Below are 18,446 nucleotides of genomic sequence, written 5' to 3'. Positions count from 1 at the left end.
TCACAACCACTTTTCATTATTACTCATGCTTCGAAGCCTCGACACATCACTACTGTAAAGCCCTCACGTCACTGAGCCAGTGGTAAGTTTGTCTTATTTTTGATTTTCTTGTTTATTTAATTATCTTTTTTACACACTTTGCCGACACATTAAACAAATGTCTTTATAAAACAGTTTACGGTCAGGTTATTGTTGAGGATGCAGCGCCGCCGCATCATAAAGGAGTTGTGCTTAGGGCACGAACATGGCGGGCAGCACTGGGAGGATGAGTTGCTTAACTTCCTTGCCGTGAAAATTAAGATGTTAAGCCACTACGAGATCGTCCTGCTGGCTGTGAACACGTTTGACTCCGAGTGGATAGAGTCTTCGAAAAGAGTTTTGTTTGAACTTTGCCCGACGACACAGCGGTGCGTTTTCCATAAAGGGGCACAGAAAGACATCAACAACATAAAAAAGTTGCATGAGAGTAATGAATGAGTGCGGCGAAAACATTCCAGGATTTGTTTCAGAAGCTCGATGCCGACAGGACAGACTCATGACAAATACATGTGCGCATGCGCCGGAGCATTAACGCCTGTTTGCCGCCAAATGTGCACTTTTCCATCCACTTTCCTGAAATGTTTTTCAAGGGGGATGAAAACAATCAGAATCAGAATCAGAAACAGTTTTATTGCCAGGAATGTTTACACAAACGAGGAATTTTTTTTGGTGGAAGGTGCAACATTTGGACATGACAAACAAACAACAATCAACACGACAGAAAGACAACAAATAATGTGAAAGTGTTTGGGTGTGTGCTTCAAGTGGTGTGTTTTAGTTAAAGTGCATGTTAAAGTGACGTGTGTGGAGGAGGGAAGAAGAAGGAGGAGGAGGAGGAGGGAGGAGGAGGGAGGAGGAGGAAGAGGAAGGAGCGGGAAGAAGGAGGAGAGAGGAAGGTGGAAGAAGAGGTGGTAGTCCTGGGGGTGACAGTCAGTCAGTCCCGGTTCCATTGATGAGCCCGACCACGACGGAAAAACTTTGGTGTGGCGGGTGGTCTTTGTCATGATGGACGCAGCCTCCTCCCGAGGGAGGGACTCAACAGGAGTGTCCAGGGTGGGAGGAGTCAGCGACAATCTTTCTGGCCCGCTTCAGTGACCTGGAAGTGAACAGGACCTGGAGGGAAGGCAGATTGCAGCCGATAACCCTCTCGGCCGAGCGGATGATGCTCTGCAGCCTGCGCTTGTCATTGGCTGTGGCTGCAGGGTGCCAGACGGTGATGGAGGAGCAGATGATGGACTCAACGATGGCCGTGTAGAATTGTACCATCATTCTCCCTGGCAGGTTGAATTTCCTCAGCTGCCTCAGGAAGAACATCCTCTGCTGGGCCTTCTTGGTGATGGAGCCGATGTTCAGCTCCCACTTGAGGTCCTGGGTGATGATGGAGCCCAGGAAGCGGACGGACTCCACAGCGTCGATGGGGGAGTCATACAGGATGAGAGGGGCGGGTGGGGCTGCATTCCTCCTGAAATCCACAACCATCTCCACTGTCTTTAGAGCGTTGAGCTCCAGGTTGTTCTGGCTGCACCAGGTCACCAGGTGGTCAGTCTCCCACCTGTAGGCGGTCTCGCCCCCACCAGAGATGAGCCCAATGAGGGTGGTGTCATCCGCGAACTTTAGGAGCTTGACGGACTGGTGACTGGAGGTGCAGCTGTTGGTGTACAGGGAGAACAGCAGAGGGGAAAGAACACAGCCTTGGGGAACCCGTGCTGGTGGTCCGGAGCCTGAGACGTGTTTCCCCAGCCTCACGTGCTGCTTCCTGTCGGTCAGGAAGTCTGTGATCCACCTGCAGGTGGAGTCGGGCACGTGCAGCTGGGAGAGCTTGTCCTGCAGCAGGGACGGGATGATTGTATTGAAAGCAGAGCTGAAGTCCACAAACAGGATCCTGGCGTAGGTTCCTGGGGAGTCCAGATGCTGGAGGATGTAGTGAAGGGCCATGTTGACTGTGTCGTCTGCAGACCTGTTGGCTCTGTAGGCGAACTGCAGGGGGTCCAGGAGTGGGTCGGTGATGGTCTTGAGGTGTGACAGGACCAAGCGTTCAAAGGACTTCATGACCACAGAGGTCAGGGCGATGGGCCTGTAGTCATTGAGTCAAGATGATCGTTTCACACTTTCACATTTTAAATTCATCAAAATTACTGTACACAGACTCATAATAAGGCTGCAGGAAGTAACAGTGGACATTTATTCAACTGCATGTATTCTAGTTTAACAGTTTGAAACTGACATACCTATTTAATTATACCGTGCCAACAATACAAATCGACTTTTACAGTACAAAGAATCAGTCGGCATGGAGTGAAAATTGCTTTCCCTCCCGGCCCCTTGAATGTGTCCAACTACAAATCATAAGAGTTAATAGAACTTTCTCGCTTTGTAATGAATCACAGATTCAGGTTAAATGCTATCAGGACTCACTTGAGTTAAAATGTGAGACGAGTTTGATTTAATGAGTGGAAAGTGCTGATGGGGTCAAATGCACCACTACGTTTTCAAATTGATTTGATTTTCTTTATTTCTCCTGCAATTACCTCTTGACATATCTTATGTCTGAATCCAAAAATAATAGAAATGGACAGGATCATTTTGTCCCCCCCCCGTCTCCCCCCAGATGTTTTTCAGGTGTCAACGGTCCGTGATGGCAGTCATCATTGAAGTGCTTCTGCTGTACAAGGAGGGGGACGACCATGGGAACATGTATTCTGGAACGGGTATGCCTCCCAACTGCTCCTCCACCCGCCCGCCTCTCTCCTCCAACTGTACGCCGTGTACCAGCGGAGAGGACGTCTTCACCGTTTGCAGAAACGTGACGGAGAACTCGAAACTGGTGATGGAGGGAGATGGTAGAACAATAGACCTCTTCGATTCTGGTAAGAGTTGAAGTAGGAGGTTCATTTGCTTTGTTTCATCGAATCGCAACTTATGCTCGTACCCGTGTGGGCGACGGTGGATGAGTTGTGATGATCGGCGGTTCGATCCCCGGCCCTTGTTGAATGTTAGTTTCTCCTTATGGGCAGGCGGCACCATGCATGGTAGAACCTCCCATCTGTGTATGAATGGGTGAAGGATGGCAAGTAGTGTTAAAGCGCTTTGAGTGAGACATGAAAGGCTGTTTATCTCTTTCCACTTGTCTTATGAATAGCTAGCTGATAACCCTTCCACTACGAGTCATGTTCCCACCACATGAAAAAAAAATGGTTTCAAACTGAATTATGTCCGAGTACAGTCTTCTACTGGGTGATTAATCATTGTGATTGTGTGTGTTTCTACAGAGTGCCCCAGAATGCTAGGTGAGTCTTCTCTTTATTCACAAGATTGACATCCGAGTGGAATATCTGGTGGGGAAATGACAATAATAAGGGTTTCCTATCGTTCTTTCAGCCACAATAAAAAATCCGGACTTCCTTGCCGAGGACGCGGGTGAGTAGTTCTGACCACCGATCAGGGGGTTGCTCATTGTTGTTCTGCACACCCAAGAGGGACACATTTATGGAGAACATGTTTCAAATGAGGGTCAAACCAAATCTGATTGCGCCATTCCAATTGAAGAAACGTCTCAGCCAATTAAGACTTTAGTCATGATTAAACCTGTCCTGCTAAAATAGCACTCAACAATGTCAACGTTGGCACAGAAGAGAGAACTAGTTAATGTAGGTGCAATATTAGTTTGTTTCTCGGTCTGTAAAATGTGGAGAAATCTGCATGTTTTAAGTTATTTTATTCATACAGCGTAAAATGGGAGGCGTTTCTGATTATGCAAAATTAACTGATGTTATTTCGAGTGTTTTTATAATGTGTAATTTCTGTGATTTAAAGTAACATTATGCAACAATTGTACCTTAAAATAACAGCTTGAAAAAAATTGTGCCGCTACAATGACTTTTAATATGGAGATTTGCGCCTCCGCCATTGCCATCGGGGGTCTGTGGGGAAATAACTCCGCTATGTAGGATTCTGGGGCCGCCCGATCCGGGGCGGATGTACTTCGACCTGCTTTCTGGCAGTGATTACGCAATGTCATATAGTGCCAGTCCACGCTCGCAGCTACAGTATAAGGGCGAAGCAAGCGAAGTCTCTTGTAATGAATTACACGTTCCAATGTAAATTATGAAGATGTAGCTTTTTGGTGTTGTCAACAGTGGCGGCTGGTGAAATTTTTTTGGGGGGGGGGCGCAGTTGGGCGACGTGGTTTAAATATCACTCAACAATGAGAAGAAAAGAGGTTTTGAGTAGAATATTGTAAAAAACAAAGCTTTATTTCAAGAACACAGCGTGTTCAACACTGTCCAATAACAACAATCAACACACTGTAACTTTGGGCATGAGAGGTTCAGAGCAGCTTTAAGGAACATTGGGTTGGGTTTCAGAGGTTTGCAAAATAAAAGAGTTTCACCCTCACATGAAAGAGGTTCAGAGCAGATGTAACTGATGTGGAACGGGCATGGAAGAAGTCGGCTCAGATGGTGGATTTTCCCAGCACTTATTTATTCTGCAGAAGACAACAGAACACACACATTTGCCTTCTGATCTGTCTCTGCACTTCCACTTCCCTCAGCAATATAAAACCATTGTCCATGGAAGACAGGACCACATTAAATCTAAATAATAACAATTCTCATCAAAAACCATGACATGTAACATACAAGGGGAAAACAGAGGCCCCTAATGGACAAAATAAATAACTACATGAGCTAGAAAGTGGCTCAATGAGACCGCCACCAAACATATATGTTGACGGTCTAAATGACACGACAGCTGGACGCCGGGATCGTATTAACATTCCATTACTGTATGTAACATAAACGGTTACTTTTTATTGTAGAATATAGCCAAAATAGTGCAAAATCGTTTTTCACTGAACTCACCCTCGGCAATATAAAACCATTGTGACGGAAAGACGGACTCAGGAGCAGGAAGTGCAACAGATGGAAAGCAATTTCCGCAGGAAACAGATTTTTAAATTTAACGCTAAATAAAAATAGCTCATTAAAATAAAATTCACAAACACTCAATAATATCGTTGAACAACAAACAAATAAAATACAATACATTGAAAACAAGAAATGACAGAGTGCATTTCTAACTGACAGAGTAGACCCACTATATGTAAAGAAAAGTAGCCTCCTCTCTTTAAAGTGGTCAAACTTCTCAATAACTCTGGTTAAAGTCAATCATGTCTGTAACCAGCCTGTTTCCATTATTCTGGAGGGAATGTGTCTGTTTTTCAGAACTTCTTCGTTGTGTTTTCGATGCCAGTTCGGTCTGCAAACGGGGTTAGCTTCATGCTGTTAGCGAGTTAGCTCCATGCTCTTAGCTAGATAACTGCGGCAAGATTCGTGCTTTACACTTGTCTGAAGCTCTGTAGATCCCTCACCCCGTTGTAGTCCAGAGAGTTTCCGTCCCAGGACTTTGGAAAACAGACAGGGGAAACAAAAACGAATTACTCATGGAGCATTCAGCTAACCAGCCCGTTAGCATATAGGCTTGAGGAGAACCTCCGGGTGTACGTCCTCCCGCGGTCAGCGATTTGCTGCAGAATTTTTAAATCCGGATGTTCGGGTCCCAACTCTTTCAGCCTCTTCTTGTCAATATCTGACCGTCGATTGAAAGGTGTTTGGTGTAGAGATACCAGAGTTTTCAGTCGCCGACGCCATACTAACATAAAGCTTCTGCTAGCTATGTTGCTCCGTGGGTTGCCAGGTCTGTGTGACACAACCAGCCCAAAAACCAGCCCAAAATCAGAACTCAAAATATGCCCGTGCCAAACCATATACACTGCTTTTAAAGTCCAACAGCATTGCTATCATTGCCAAATGTATTGTAATATCTACAAAGTAACAACATATGTTTAGTTTGCCAGCATTAAAAGCAGTTTTCCCTCAAGTTATTTCACCTAGGTCCTAAAATGGCCTTGTGTAATTATACAGTATATTATCATAAATAAAATGTGTACGTGCTGATCTGGAGTCAGTTTGGTAGGATTTGGGTATGAATAAATTATTTCATTTAAAATATGGATTTTTATTTAAAGATATTCATGTAATTTGCATGCAAAATAGGTCTACCCGAACCAATGGACACAAAATTCAACCCGCGGCAAGTCAACACTTCAAAACTCAAAAGTGGCCCGATTCCGCAGGAAAACCGCGGACCTGGCAACACTGCCCTATGAACTGAGGGAACATACGGGTCTCTGATCTGCCGAATAATCCAATCCCGTGCGCACATTTTTGCGACCAAAGATTCCCGGTTTCATCCGCCAATGAGAAGCCGGTCATTGCCAAAACGACTGAAATGTTGTATCGATGCCGTACACACGCGTTAGATAGCCTCCAAAAAGGGGAGGGGCTTCTCTCCGTGATAATGGCGATATATTATATTTTTTCACATTAACTTAAGTGGTTGTTGACAGGCTGACGGTCTCCCACACACATTTAGCGCGTCAACACGGTATATTTACTATTTAAATGATTTGGCATATAATGTTTTTTGACAGGATTTTTTTTTTTTCTTCTTCTTTTTTTTCATCTCCAAATTTTAAGAGGGGCGGCGCCCTAGCGCCCCTATGGACGAACCGCCACTGATTATAATGCATCACTCGTGTTGTGGGGACATGAACCTGTTAACACAGTCACATTGTGGGGACTCCTTATGAACGTCCTTATAAGGTATCCTGTATATCATTACATAACACGGGGAAACCTGTCCCCTCTAACAAATTAACACAGTGATAACACTACTTTAGTAATCCACTTTGTTGACACGTGGAGAAAGTGTATGGCATCACCAGATTTCTTCTTGCTTTTGTTTCCCTTTCCACGCACTAACATGGAATGCCTGCTGTTGCTGGGAAATCTTAGTCATCGTGGAAGAACATAGGGCAATGGAAAAAAACTTCCAAAAGAATTTCCTCTTTCTTATGCAACTCTTTCAAAAGTCAAAAGCCACACATCTTACAAAAAAAATCCTATTTTAATATATGTGGCGTGAAGATTATCATTCATATATACTGCATACATATTTTACATGAGCATTGTTGGAGGATCTAAGATTGTCATTGCCTAAGACTGCTTCTTTGTAATTGTTGTTGACATTATAATCCATAACTTAAAACGTATTTCAACACCGAGGCAGCTCCGTGATGAACAGATCTGAACTCTGACGGTTTATCTTAGAGAAAGCAAAGCTTTTCTCAGTCCTGACTAAACACTTATTCGTACTGTAGCTCTGTTTACCTTTACTGTTCTTTCATTCTGAAAGAGAAGAGGTCTGATCACAATGAGGATCTATATTTGAAACTGTGTAATATGTGCTGTGATAAGCTGCTTGACCTCTTAACCTCTTATTCACTTCACTTCCCTTGTTTCCTTTTTTGCTGCAATTACCCTCTTTCTTGAAATCATTCAGGATTCACGATAAAATTTTTGACTGGAAAGTCCACATCCCTCTGTCTTCATGTCTTGACCCCCGTGGTCCTGACCTCTGACCCTGAGACCTGCAGGGACAAATAAAATAATAAATACTTGATATTCACAGCCCCCTTCATGAAACACGTGTTACCTGCTTAAATGATAAATGTAGCATCATTGGCCCCAGAGAAACTACTTTTCATCCAGACTGTGTTCTTGTACGTGGACGGATTGAGAATAAGGTTCTCTGATCAAATTGAGAAAAGATCTCAATGAGATGGACCTGAGTTATTACAGATTATATCTAATTGCATTTGTTTTGCAGGTAATTGCTAACAAAAGTATAGTGTTGACCTGATGATGTGCATGCTAGATGAAAAGTCATCACCAGTTATTAAAACAAATCCTGAGGGGAACTTGAATGTGTGTGAAAGCAAATTCCACCACAACCCATCCAACAGCTGCATGGTACCGTAATGCACTGCAGCTGCGTTGTAATACAATATCATAAAAATGGATATGAAGTTTAATATGAAAAATAAAATGATTGAATGTGCACGAGTTTACAAACTGTTTTATTTTTATTTTCTCTTTGTCATTTGCAGTGCTGCTGAATTCCAATTCGGCTGCAGCGCCTGCAGAGACTTTGCCAAGTCTCACATGCTGCGTCAGCCGGCAGAACGGTGGATTCATCTACCGTCTGTCCCGACCGCCCCGTTCCTCCAAGTGCGATACGTCCTGGGAGTTAAAGGACGTAAGTCCTGCGCTCTGAGCCACAACTGGGTTATCAGAGAGAATCTTTACTTAGCAGAGATCCCACAACAGGGTGTTTTTAGTTTTTTTACACCGGGTCAGATCCGTGAGCCGTACGCACTTGTTGGCACTTTGGTTGCTTTTGTTCTCCTTGTTTTTCTACCCTGTGGTGCTGAAGAGGCTTTTGTGTATCAGACCGCGACAGCTGTGCCCGGTGGGAGTTTCATCTCCCCACAGGTTCAACCAAGCCGGATTGTTATCAGGCGACGGGCCTGACCAAAGGCATCACACCCAGGCACTCCAGGCCAGCGGGTTGGTCACAGCTTTAATGGATCATTATTGGATGAAGTAAAGGACATTTAAATCGGATTATTTCTTCTTGTTCTGGTTTTATTCCCAGTTTACACTTTTGAATGTGAGAAACTGTTCGGTTGCACCTGTTGTGACATAATTCCTTAAGCTCTGATGGAAACAAATGCGCTATAGTTCTTTCTCATCAGCAAAGATCAGTGTAGACAACATTCAAGACGCTGACACGAACTGTTGGGAAGAAGGGATAGTGTCAATCACTTTATGACACGCTCGAGACGTTTCACCTCGTGTATCGGGTAAAGAAGAGGAGGGGCAGACTCACACCTAACATGGCGGTAACTCAGTTAGTAGTCCGGCCAACTTAAAGGGAATAGTGTCCCTCACAGGTGTCGGTAAATACCTTCAGCCTTTTAGCTCCCCCCGTAGTTAAATCGTTAGAAATTAATGTCTTTCTTTTTCACAAAGTCACTTAAACAATTTCGACTCAATGGAACAGTCACAGCAGTTAAGGATTTCTCAGGTTTATTCTAAAACAGCATTTTGCTGCTTTAAGCTCAGTCCGCTGATGTCAAAAGTCTGATCAAGTCTCTTAAAGCTGGAAAATCTCAGTTCCATGCGAGCATTCCTGATTTCTCAGGTTTTCCTCTGTCTGCTTTCGCTGCTTTAAGCGTATTCTTCTGAGAGCAGGAGTGCGTCTTTTGTCCTCTGTGTTGCTGCTTATATGTCACACAGAGAGCCCAGTTCCTTGTCTAGTTCCATCCGTCACCCACATGAGCTGCCCTGGATCAAGGTCAACTTACAGGAGGCTTCTCTCTCTCCTTTTTCTCTTTTTCTCTACACGATAACATTAGCTGGCATAATCCTAAAGAGGAAGGATTATTTAATACTTGAGTGACTAACACAGAACTATAAATATCAACTTCCCGCTATAGCTACACTTGGCCTTTGGGACCACACCTTGCAAGACGACACACACACAGATATTTTTTTTTGCATTAGCAATAAGGGAGAGGCCTGATAAGGTGTCGGAAACACATCTTTCAGTCGCAGTCGGCCAAGTTCTTGGTTTGAGTCTGGTCTGAGCCGGTTGATACGTTTGTCACCAGAGGCTCTGAAATCCAAAGCAACACACCTGCACTCTCGTACAGGAGAGAATCATCTTTCCGTTTAGTTGTTTATTTGTAAGTTACAAAGCAGGAAGTGGTCGAGCATGTCAGCTAACGTAACGCTATTGAAGTGGCATTTGTTGCATTTTTGATGGCAGCACAAAACTAAATTTGGACAAGTGCCAGGTGCTACGAAGAACATTGTTCATGTTAGTCAGCTGTTGCTATGATGTTTGTACAGGACTGCTGAGTCACGTATGAGAGAAAGTTGGTGGGGTGGTGTGACATAAAGTGTCAGTGTGTGTTAAGTTTTACTCTCTTGTTTGTCCTGTGCTGAGATTGAGAATATGTTATCTGTTAATCTTCTTATGAACACAGACACTGGACACTCCCTAAATCTCAACAAATGTTCAATCTCCTGTATATTTGTGATTTTTTTTTTATGAACAGTGTAATGAAATGTGAGTATTGCGATCTCTGAAGATGAATAAATCACCTGACCACTGATGTTCTGATTGAGCAAGTTTAAAAATAAAATTACACTACATTTGTTTGTTTATTTTTCCAGAGAACTGTCATCGCCCGTGACTCTGAATTCCATGAGTCGGTTCAGAGTCTGACAAACCAGTTGCTCACCATGAAGGACTTCCAGCCTGACGTGCACTACATAAGCGACTGCGACGGTGTAATGAACAACTTCATATCCAGATACGGTTCCAACATCTAATAATTCAACAAGACACGCCATGACATATGAAATGTTCGAATGTGGAAATACAGGGATTCCACAAGGGGTTCAGAGTTCAGTGTGTTTGGTGCTGGGATGTGACTGGCGTGTTGGCACGCTAACATCTGAGAAGTATCAGGGAACACAGTGTCATAAATTTAGCAGGGTATTTTGGCAGAAACAAGTGTTGTTCTGTATTATCTATTGTGTTTTTTTATGAGCGATTCATCTTTAAAAAAAAATCTATAGTAAGTACCATAAATAAAGAAAAAAACATTTGAATATCCCAGAATCCAGGCAAGATAAAATATTGAAATTGGTTGTTTTGTTACACCAACAGTCCAAACCCCAAACATATTCAGGTTACTATTATCAAATAGAAGCAGCAATACAATAGTTATCTTGCATTATGACCACTGTAACAAGGACCACACTGTACATGTTCTTCCTACGATCCAAACCAGGCTGACACATGTCCAGGCATGTTTATTCTAAAAATAAAAACTAATCCTGAAAACATCTTTACATTTATTTGACCAATAAAGTATAGCTGATGATTACACCTGCATATCTTTGCGTTAGAATACATTTTAAGATCATTGTAAAAATGTAACTATTGCACTATTCACTCACTCTCACTGATTTATGTGTATCTCCTTCCTCCTTTAGGTCTTGGAGGAAGCCACCTGCAAAAGTAAGTGTATGTTATCTGTCACAGACTTGTGCTGCTTATGATGTGGGAGGTTCGAAAAAAAGACATTTACTGATGTATTTTCTGTCCTCTTGTCAACGGCAGCCGTATCTTGGATCACAAGGATAATCCGATAACCACCGGTGAGTCTCCCTGTGTTATGGAAATTAGTAGAAAGCTCAAGCAGAGTAAAAAAAAAGAGGGTGTGCTCTTTGCTGTTTGCTCTAAGACACACTGAACATCAAACAGCGGGGAAAAAAGCATCGCACAATAGCTCACATTTACTGTAGCTAAATTTAGATTATATAAAAACAGGACGCTCAATGAAGAGACCTGTGTCTTTAAGAGTTGTTCAGTTTGTGGTTCAACCATCAGATAGAAAGTAAATAGAGAGAAGAAGAGCAGTAACAGAGAATACAAAAAGAATATAGTTTGTTTTCCTTGACTTTTGTCCCATTGTGAACTATAACAAATAGATTAACGGCTAGTTAACACCAAATGTGAACACACATGTTTAACCTTTTACACCACAGCATTTATCTGATAACTTGAAGTCCTTTGCAGATTCAGGTTAATAATACTGAATGTAAATCAACAAATAAATTTTTTTGTATTTTCACAAGATAAGACTTCACTGATCACAGGGAAGAAATGCCCGAGCTACCCAGCAGTATATAACACGGCCACAATGCGCTCCAGAGCTGCGACATTAAGGGGACAAACACAAATTTAATCAATTCATACATCCAAATAGATGTTGAGATATTTCCGTCGAGACCAAAGTGGTCATCCAGAGAGAGCCACGTTGCTAACATGGCTAATAACTCATCGACAATGCTTTTGAAATCCTATACGATATGATATGACCTGCTTCCTTTTGTCTTTGTCTCCTTTCAGTGAACTCTACATTGATCTGCATCACGGAGAGTTGTTATCTGACCAAGCCCATATTTTATATTCCGGTCACCTTAATTGTGATCGGAGTCGTCGTCGTCGTGGCTCTACTGATCTGGCGTAAATGCAGGAGAGGAGGATCTGCAACCCCGAGTGTTGCATACACTCCTGCCAATGGGAAGAATGAAATGGAGCTTGAGGAGATAAAAGAGGTCATCATAAAGACATGCAATAGGAGTTGATCAGGTACAAAACAACAGTGGCTTGAACAAGGATGAAAACTGACTACCTGTAGTCTAAATGTGGCCATTGTTTTTGAAAGTGCCTTAAAGACGAGTACAATTTTAATAAATAGAAACATGCACCGTAAGTGCTAAACATACAAAACTATTAAATATCAATATCATTAATAATATATATATATATAGTGAAGTTATAGAGAGAGGAAGAGGATATAAGTACTACAATTTTACGTTTAACTTTTTTTTCTTTTTCTGTTTTCCTTCATATATGAGCTTCAGGGTCAGCCATTCAGACCCATTCAGAGGGTCTAAGGCTCGCTTGAGGTTTTAAGTTCATCAAATGTGTCCAAGAAGCCGTTTTTTGCCGTTTTAATCGGGTTACGAGCAGTCTCAAGCAGTGGCGGCTCCTGAAAAAATTCTCAGGGGGGGCAATTTTTTTGATAATGATTAACCCTCCCAAAACCACAGACCTTCAGACAGCTGTCTATGTGTAGCTTTCTCACAATGCCATCAAGTCATGTGACTCCAGTCAGTGTGACGGCTGTGACTGAACTCTGTCTGTGAGCTTGTAGTTAGTTCATAAGCAGACAGACAGTCTGAGGCCGTCTGTGAGCTGTCTGTCAGTAATCCAGCTCCTGGTCTTTGATTTGGTGATTTCTTTCAACAAGATTTAAATAATTATAATAATAATAAATATGAGATCCCCATTTGTGATTCCTGCATCTGTGCTTTTTCAAATAATAGAAGAAATACAATTGCAATCACTTTCAAGTAAACCAGATTGCTCCACCAGACAAGAAACAGCTAAATGTTGAGCTTTTGTTTTGAAGGGCAACAGCAGAAAAGCCAAACTCACGGAGGTAAGACCTGGCAAGTCGCCAAGAATCTCGGCTGTCGCGCATGCGCAGGCGCAACTTGTAAATACCGCAACGTAAACATTTACATTAAGGTACAGGCATTTCAACATTTATTTATTCATGACTTAGTTTTATGTCGGTGTACTTTGACCGTGTGTAATATGTGGAGTTGTCAATAAAGGTCTTTCTGCATTTCCCTGCGCCTCACCTGTAGTCCTACGTTCCTCTTTCAGGAGCACAGCTGACAACACGGCTGTCAGAGAACCCGTTTACAGGCGTTCTTTAACATCAGGCGGAGATCTTTTCTGACGTCCATCTTCCAGTCAGGAAGAAAACGTTTCAGAAGACACCTCAGAAAATGTTCGAGAATGAGGAACAATGTGTTTCTGATTTTATTTTCATTTTATTTTGGAGAGCGACAGGAACGTCTCCGAGGTCGACCGATCGACGTGTTGGCGACCACTGGTCTAGGAGGTCCTACTTCTATTGTTGCCGATGTGTCTTCAATGTTACGCCGACCGCAAGGAGTCTCTTTCAAAGAAAGAATTGAATCGCTGCTGTTGCCCTGAGCACTGGCCGACTGAATACGCCTCTGTCGAAGCTGTATGACGTACTGAGACGCTTTTACGTCGATTAATTATGACAAGACCTGAGGCGACTCCTCCCGGAAGCCATAGAGAATGCATTGAGAGCTCTGTTTTGTGAAAAAAATGGGTTTAACATTGGAGTCAATGGGAGAGGTCTGGGGCGATTTTCATTTCGCCCAAAATCGCCCCAGAAGGGGCGGGGCCATTTGAAGCATGACTTTAGGCTGACTGAATGACTGTTACCTGATTGGACAATGACATACAGAGGCAGAGCAGACGTCTAGTGGTAGAATGCGACTTTTTTTTTTTCTTCTTTTTTTTCTTTTTTTCTTTTCCCCTGAGGCAGTGCGTCGCCCCAATCGCCCTTATGGACAAGCCGCCCCTGTGTGCCTCTCACTTCTTGATTGTGTCCACCTGCTGGTGGTTATGACACAGTGTTGAGTTGTGGAGCACTGTTGCAGCAGCTACCGTTGCATTCGGAGGAAAGAATAAATGATGGATTTATCTTTAGCCGTTGTCGGCGTATTTATTTAGCACGCTTCTGACACATCAGTCTCACGGTCAGAGCTACTTCAACTGAACCAAGTATCATATGGCACATTAGCCTTTATAGCCTGCGCCCTAGCGCCACCCTGTGGTGTAACCATATATACATACCACAGTACAGCATCACATTACATATACATCTGAGTACATATCTCAACACCCCCACTTGAACTCAGGTTGCTATACTTCAAGCAAAAGAAACACACACAAAAAAAAACAGAATGAATGTGAACCTCTGTCATACACATATCACTCTCCAAAAAGAGCACTTGCAAACCTCTTCAGTTTCAACTTACTTACAGGTTTGGTCATCACATCAGCAATCATGTTATCGGTAGAACAATACATCAAAATCACCCTTCCCTCGATCACAGTTGACCTGATAAAGTGGTACTTTATGTCAAAGTGTTTACACCTCTGTCTGTTTACAGGGTTTTTGGCAAGAGCTATTGTCCCCTGATTGTCCTCATGTACAATAGTTTGTGTGTACTTGTAGTTATCTATACCCCCTAATAATTGCTCCAGGTATAGACATTCCTGTATGGTTGAAGCCAGTGCTATGTATTCTGCCTCGCAGGTGGACAGCGCAACTGTGGGTTGTTTTCTAGTCTTCCACGAGACTAGAGAGCTGTTCTGACTAAGACTGACACAGTATCCTGTGGTACTGCGTCTGTCACTGGTATCAGCCGCCCAGTCAGCATCACTGTAGGCTAGTATTCCTAGCTCCTCACTGTCATTTCTCCTAAAGTTTAACCCTTTCTCTGCAGTGCCTTTGAGATACCTTAGTACGTGCTTCACAGTGACCCACTGCTCCTCTGTAGGCTCTGCAAAGTACTGTGATAATCTGCTCACTACAAAACTCAAATCTGGTCTGGTACAAGTAGTGAGGTATATAAGACTACCCACAGCCTCCTGTACATCCTGACATCTTCCATCTTTACTGCATCATCAGTATACTCTAGCTTCTGCTCACAGGGTGTTTCTCTGGTCCTACAATCTTGCATATTAAAACGCTGTAGTATCTTGTTAGTGTACCTTTCCTGTGACATGTTTACACATCCATCTGATTGACTGAAATCAATACCCAGAAATGTTTTGAGTTTGCCTAAATCTTTCATTTTAAACTTTTCTGAGCATTTCTTTCACCTCTTTCAGTCTCTCTTCATTGCTTGCTGCAATGATCAAGTCATCGACCCATATGATTATGATCACCTTTCCTTCTTTTGACTCTTTGTCATAAACACAGTGGTCGGCTGGGTTTTGTGTGAATCCATCCTCAGTAAGGCAATTGTGCAAAACCCTATTCCAATTTCGGCCGGACTGTTTAAGACCGTAAAGGGATTTCTCTAGCTTATAAACTATACCCTCTTTTTCTTCATAACCCTCTGGTGGATTGATGTAGATCTCATAATCTATGGGAGCGTGCAAGTACGCAGTTTTCACGTCCATTTGGTGTAGGAGTAAATTCTCCTGTGCAGCTTTTTGTAGCACCACCCTTACACTCGTCATGTCTGCCGTGGGTGAAAACGTCTCCCCATAGTCTATTCCCTTTCTCTGTCTGTAACCCTTGGCCACAAACCTTGCTTTGTATTTGTCTCTCCCATCTGCATCAGTCTTGATGGCGTAAACCCATCTACCCCCCACTGTCTCCTTGCCTATTGGCAGTGATGTCGGGGTAAAGGTCTTGTTTTCGTTTAAGGACTGGATTTCCTCATCCATGGCTTTTGTCCATTGTTTTGAGTTAGCTGACCCCATTGCCTCCCCAAATGTCTGTGGAATGCCACACACCGCTCTACAGCAGTAGTCTACTGTGATATGAAGCGCATCACTGACACCGTTTTCAGTTATGAACTCATCTAAATGACTCGGCTTCCTTCTTTCTCTAGATGGATACCTTTTACTCTCTGGTTCGCCACTTGTCACACTCTGTTGCGTTTGATTATGGTCACTAGACCTCGTTTCTGTACCTGGACTATCACTATTTTCGGTTTTCCTACTCACCCCCTGCGTGGTTTCAGTAGTCCTGGGTCTCACAGTGTCATCATAGCTATCGCTTGGATCTGGCTCACCTGTCTGTGTTTGTTTTTCCACAGTTGACTGCCTCACAAACTTTACTAGTCTGTGTTTTTGTACTTTGTTTGTATCTGGATGATACACCAAATACGCTGGGCTGTTCTTGTCGTGACCTACAAAATGCCCCTTCTCACATCTGGAATCAAGCTTCCCTTTGCTCTGTTTGTATGTGTAACATACAGACCCAAATTTTTGCATTTTGGATACATTGGGCTTTTTGTCGGTTAGCAGCTCATAAGGAGTCTGCCCTGTACGTTTGTTAAAACATCTGTTCCGTACCATTGCTGCTGTTTGTACAGCGTAGGGCCATAGCTGCTTGTTTAATGCACTTTCAGCTATCATGCACCTACCCATCTCAAAAAGAGTACGCCAACCCCTCTCTGCTGTTCCGTTCTGGTGTGGGGAATAAGGAGCTGACGTTTCATGTCTGATATTATTTTTCCTCAACACTGCTTGGAAATCACTGCATGTAAACTCTGTTCCGTTGTCGGATCTGATGCACCTCACCTTCCCATAAGGGGATACATCTGCTAGGAACTTTTCCGTAGCCTGTGTTGTGTCACTTTTCTTCTTTAGAAAATAAACAAACACTGCGCTTGAGTAATCATCAGTAAATGATTGCACATATTTGTAACCTTCTCTCGACTCAGTGGATACAGGACCTGCAAGATCTGTGTGTACCATCTGTAAGGGAGCCTTTGCTCTGGTATCAGGGTCCCTATTTCTGGTTTGGGCAAACTTTCCCTGAATACACACCTCACACTCTTGTTCGGGCCTACCCGTTTTACCTTTGATCTGCATACCTACAACAACATTTTGCAACTTCGCAACATCGTCATAGTTACAATGGCCTAATATTTCATGCCATGTCTGTATGTCGTGACAGGCATTACACTTATCATTAGATTCACATTCAGTATGCAAATAATACAGCTTTCCATACACATGAATGTTAAACCTGGTACCGCCTCTGGTTATCAGGACATCTTTATCTTCTTTGAAGACAACCGTAGCTCCACTCGTGGTAGCTGCCTTCACCGAGAAGATGCTCTGGGGATATGACGGTACAAACAAAGCATCTCTCAGCGCCGCTTCGCGCTGTCCGTTGCTGTCGATGAGGGAAACCTCAGCATTCCCCCTCCGCTGAGCAATTCCGCTGCATCGGGTGCCGTCTGCCAGCTCGACAATGTGCGTCTTGCTTGAACGCGCTGTCGAAACTTTTGAAACAGGTTATGTCAGTGATGACATGAGAGGTAGCTCCTGTGTCCACCATCAGACCCTTCTCCTGGATACTGCACGGCTGCCGCTGGGTTCTGGTTCCTCCGTCTCTCACCGTGAGCGTAGTCCTCGTCGGCATCTTCTGAGACTTTACTCACACCATCTTGTTTGTCCTTACGCCTACACGTGGCATCTTTGTGTGTGTCGCTTTTGCAAAAACTACACCATGTCTTCTGTCGACACGCTCTCGCTCTGTGGCCTTTGATGCCACACTTGAAACATGACATTTCTGTGTCTTCTTTGTTCCAGTCACGGGCGACCGTTTTGGCGGACGCCTTCCACTCTTCCCTTGAGTCTTCATCACACTGTCGCTCGACTCAGCTACGTTTAACTTCTCCGTTTCTTCAAAACTTCGTAGTTTAGTCTTGAATTCTGCAAACGTGATGTTATCGTCCGTATGCGCCACATGTATTGCAAATGGCTTAAAACTCTCAGGCAGTCCTTTTAAAACCATAGCCACTAGCAATCCATCTCCTAACGTTTCACCTGCGTTCCTCAGCGCTGTGATGGCGGTTTCTGCTCTGATGATATAGTCCATTATACTCTCATGGCTTGCCTTCTGAAGCGATGTCAACGTGGTGTACAAGTTGATTATACGGGGCTTTCCCTTCCCTGCATAATACTCTCTCAATATTTTCAGAGCTTTTCTTCCATCATCGGGCGCATCCCTCATTACTAACGAGAGGCTTTTGTCGTCCAACAGTAAAATTAGCTCTGCGTATGCGTCAGCATTTTTACCTGCATCTGCTGCTCGCTCTTGTTCTGACGTCGGTTCTCTCAGAATAGTGTCCTTTAGTCCATTCAAATGGAGATATCCCAGCGTTTTGGTTTCCAAATCTCATACTTGGTTTCGCCTCCGCCGAATGTCGGTCGAGGCAACCTGCTCCTCCCTCGTTGTTCCATCATGCGAGCTTGCTCTTCTTCTTAGCTAGCTG

At 43.4% G+C, this 18,446-nt stretch overlaps 1 protein-coding gene across 2 annotated transcripts; it reads left to right on the top strand.

Annotated features, from left to right (window-relative positions):
* LOC130194357 (uncharacterized) lies at positions 1 to 13,224 on the top strand. Of its 2 annotated transcripts, none has more exons than XM_056415333.1 (9): positions 1 to 82; positions 2,648 to 2,906; positions 3,309 to 3,326; positions 3,418 to 3,456; positions 8,051 to 8,199; positions 10,185 to 10,299; positions 11,013 to 11,037; positions 11,140 to 11,177; positions 11,932 to 13,224. In XM_056415333.1, the coding sequence occupies exons 2-9, from the start codon at positions 2,648 to 2,650 to the stop codon at positions 12,168 to 12,170; spliced, it is 882 nt and encodes a 293-aa protein (XP_056271308.1). In that variant the 5' UTR covers positions 1 to 82; the 3' UTR covers positions 12,171 to 13,224. The 2 variants fall into 2 exon arrangements, with proteins under 2 accessions (XP_056271308.1, XP_056271307.1); XM_056415332.1 differs by having other exon boundaries at positions 10,185 to 10,301; positions 11,130 to 11,177.
* The last annotated feature ends 5,222 nt before the right edge of the window (positions 13,225 to 18,446 follow it).

Source organism: Pseudoliparis swirei, chromosome 5 (genome assembly GCF_029220125.1).
Source record: "Pseudoliparis swirei isolate HS2019 ecotype Mariana Trench chromosome 5, NWPU_hadal_v1, whole genome shotgun sequence".
Taxonomy (NCBI): Eukaryota; Metazoa; Chordata; class Actinopteri; order Perciformes; family Liparidae; genus Pseudoliparis; species Pseudoliparis swirei.
Note: the sequence above shows the minus strand (reverse complement) of the source record. Positions and strands in the feature narration are given on the sequence as shown.

Coding starts and splice junctions, on each gene's coding strand:
- LOC130194357 (XM_056415332.1), top strand. CDS start 2,648: ATGTTTTTCAGGTGTCAACGGTCCGTGATGGCAGTCATCATTGAAGTG. Junction 8,200..10,184: donor CGTCCTGGGAGTTAAAGGAC/GTAAGTCCTGCG, acceptor TTATTTTTCCAG/AGAACTGTCATCGCCCGTGA. Junction 11,038..11,129: donor GGAGGAAGCCACCTGCAAAA/GTAAGTGTATGT, acceptor TCTGTCCTCTTG/TCAACGGCAGCCGTATCTTG.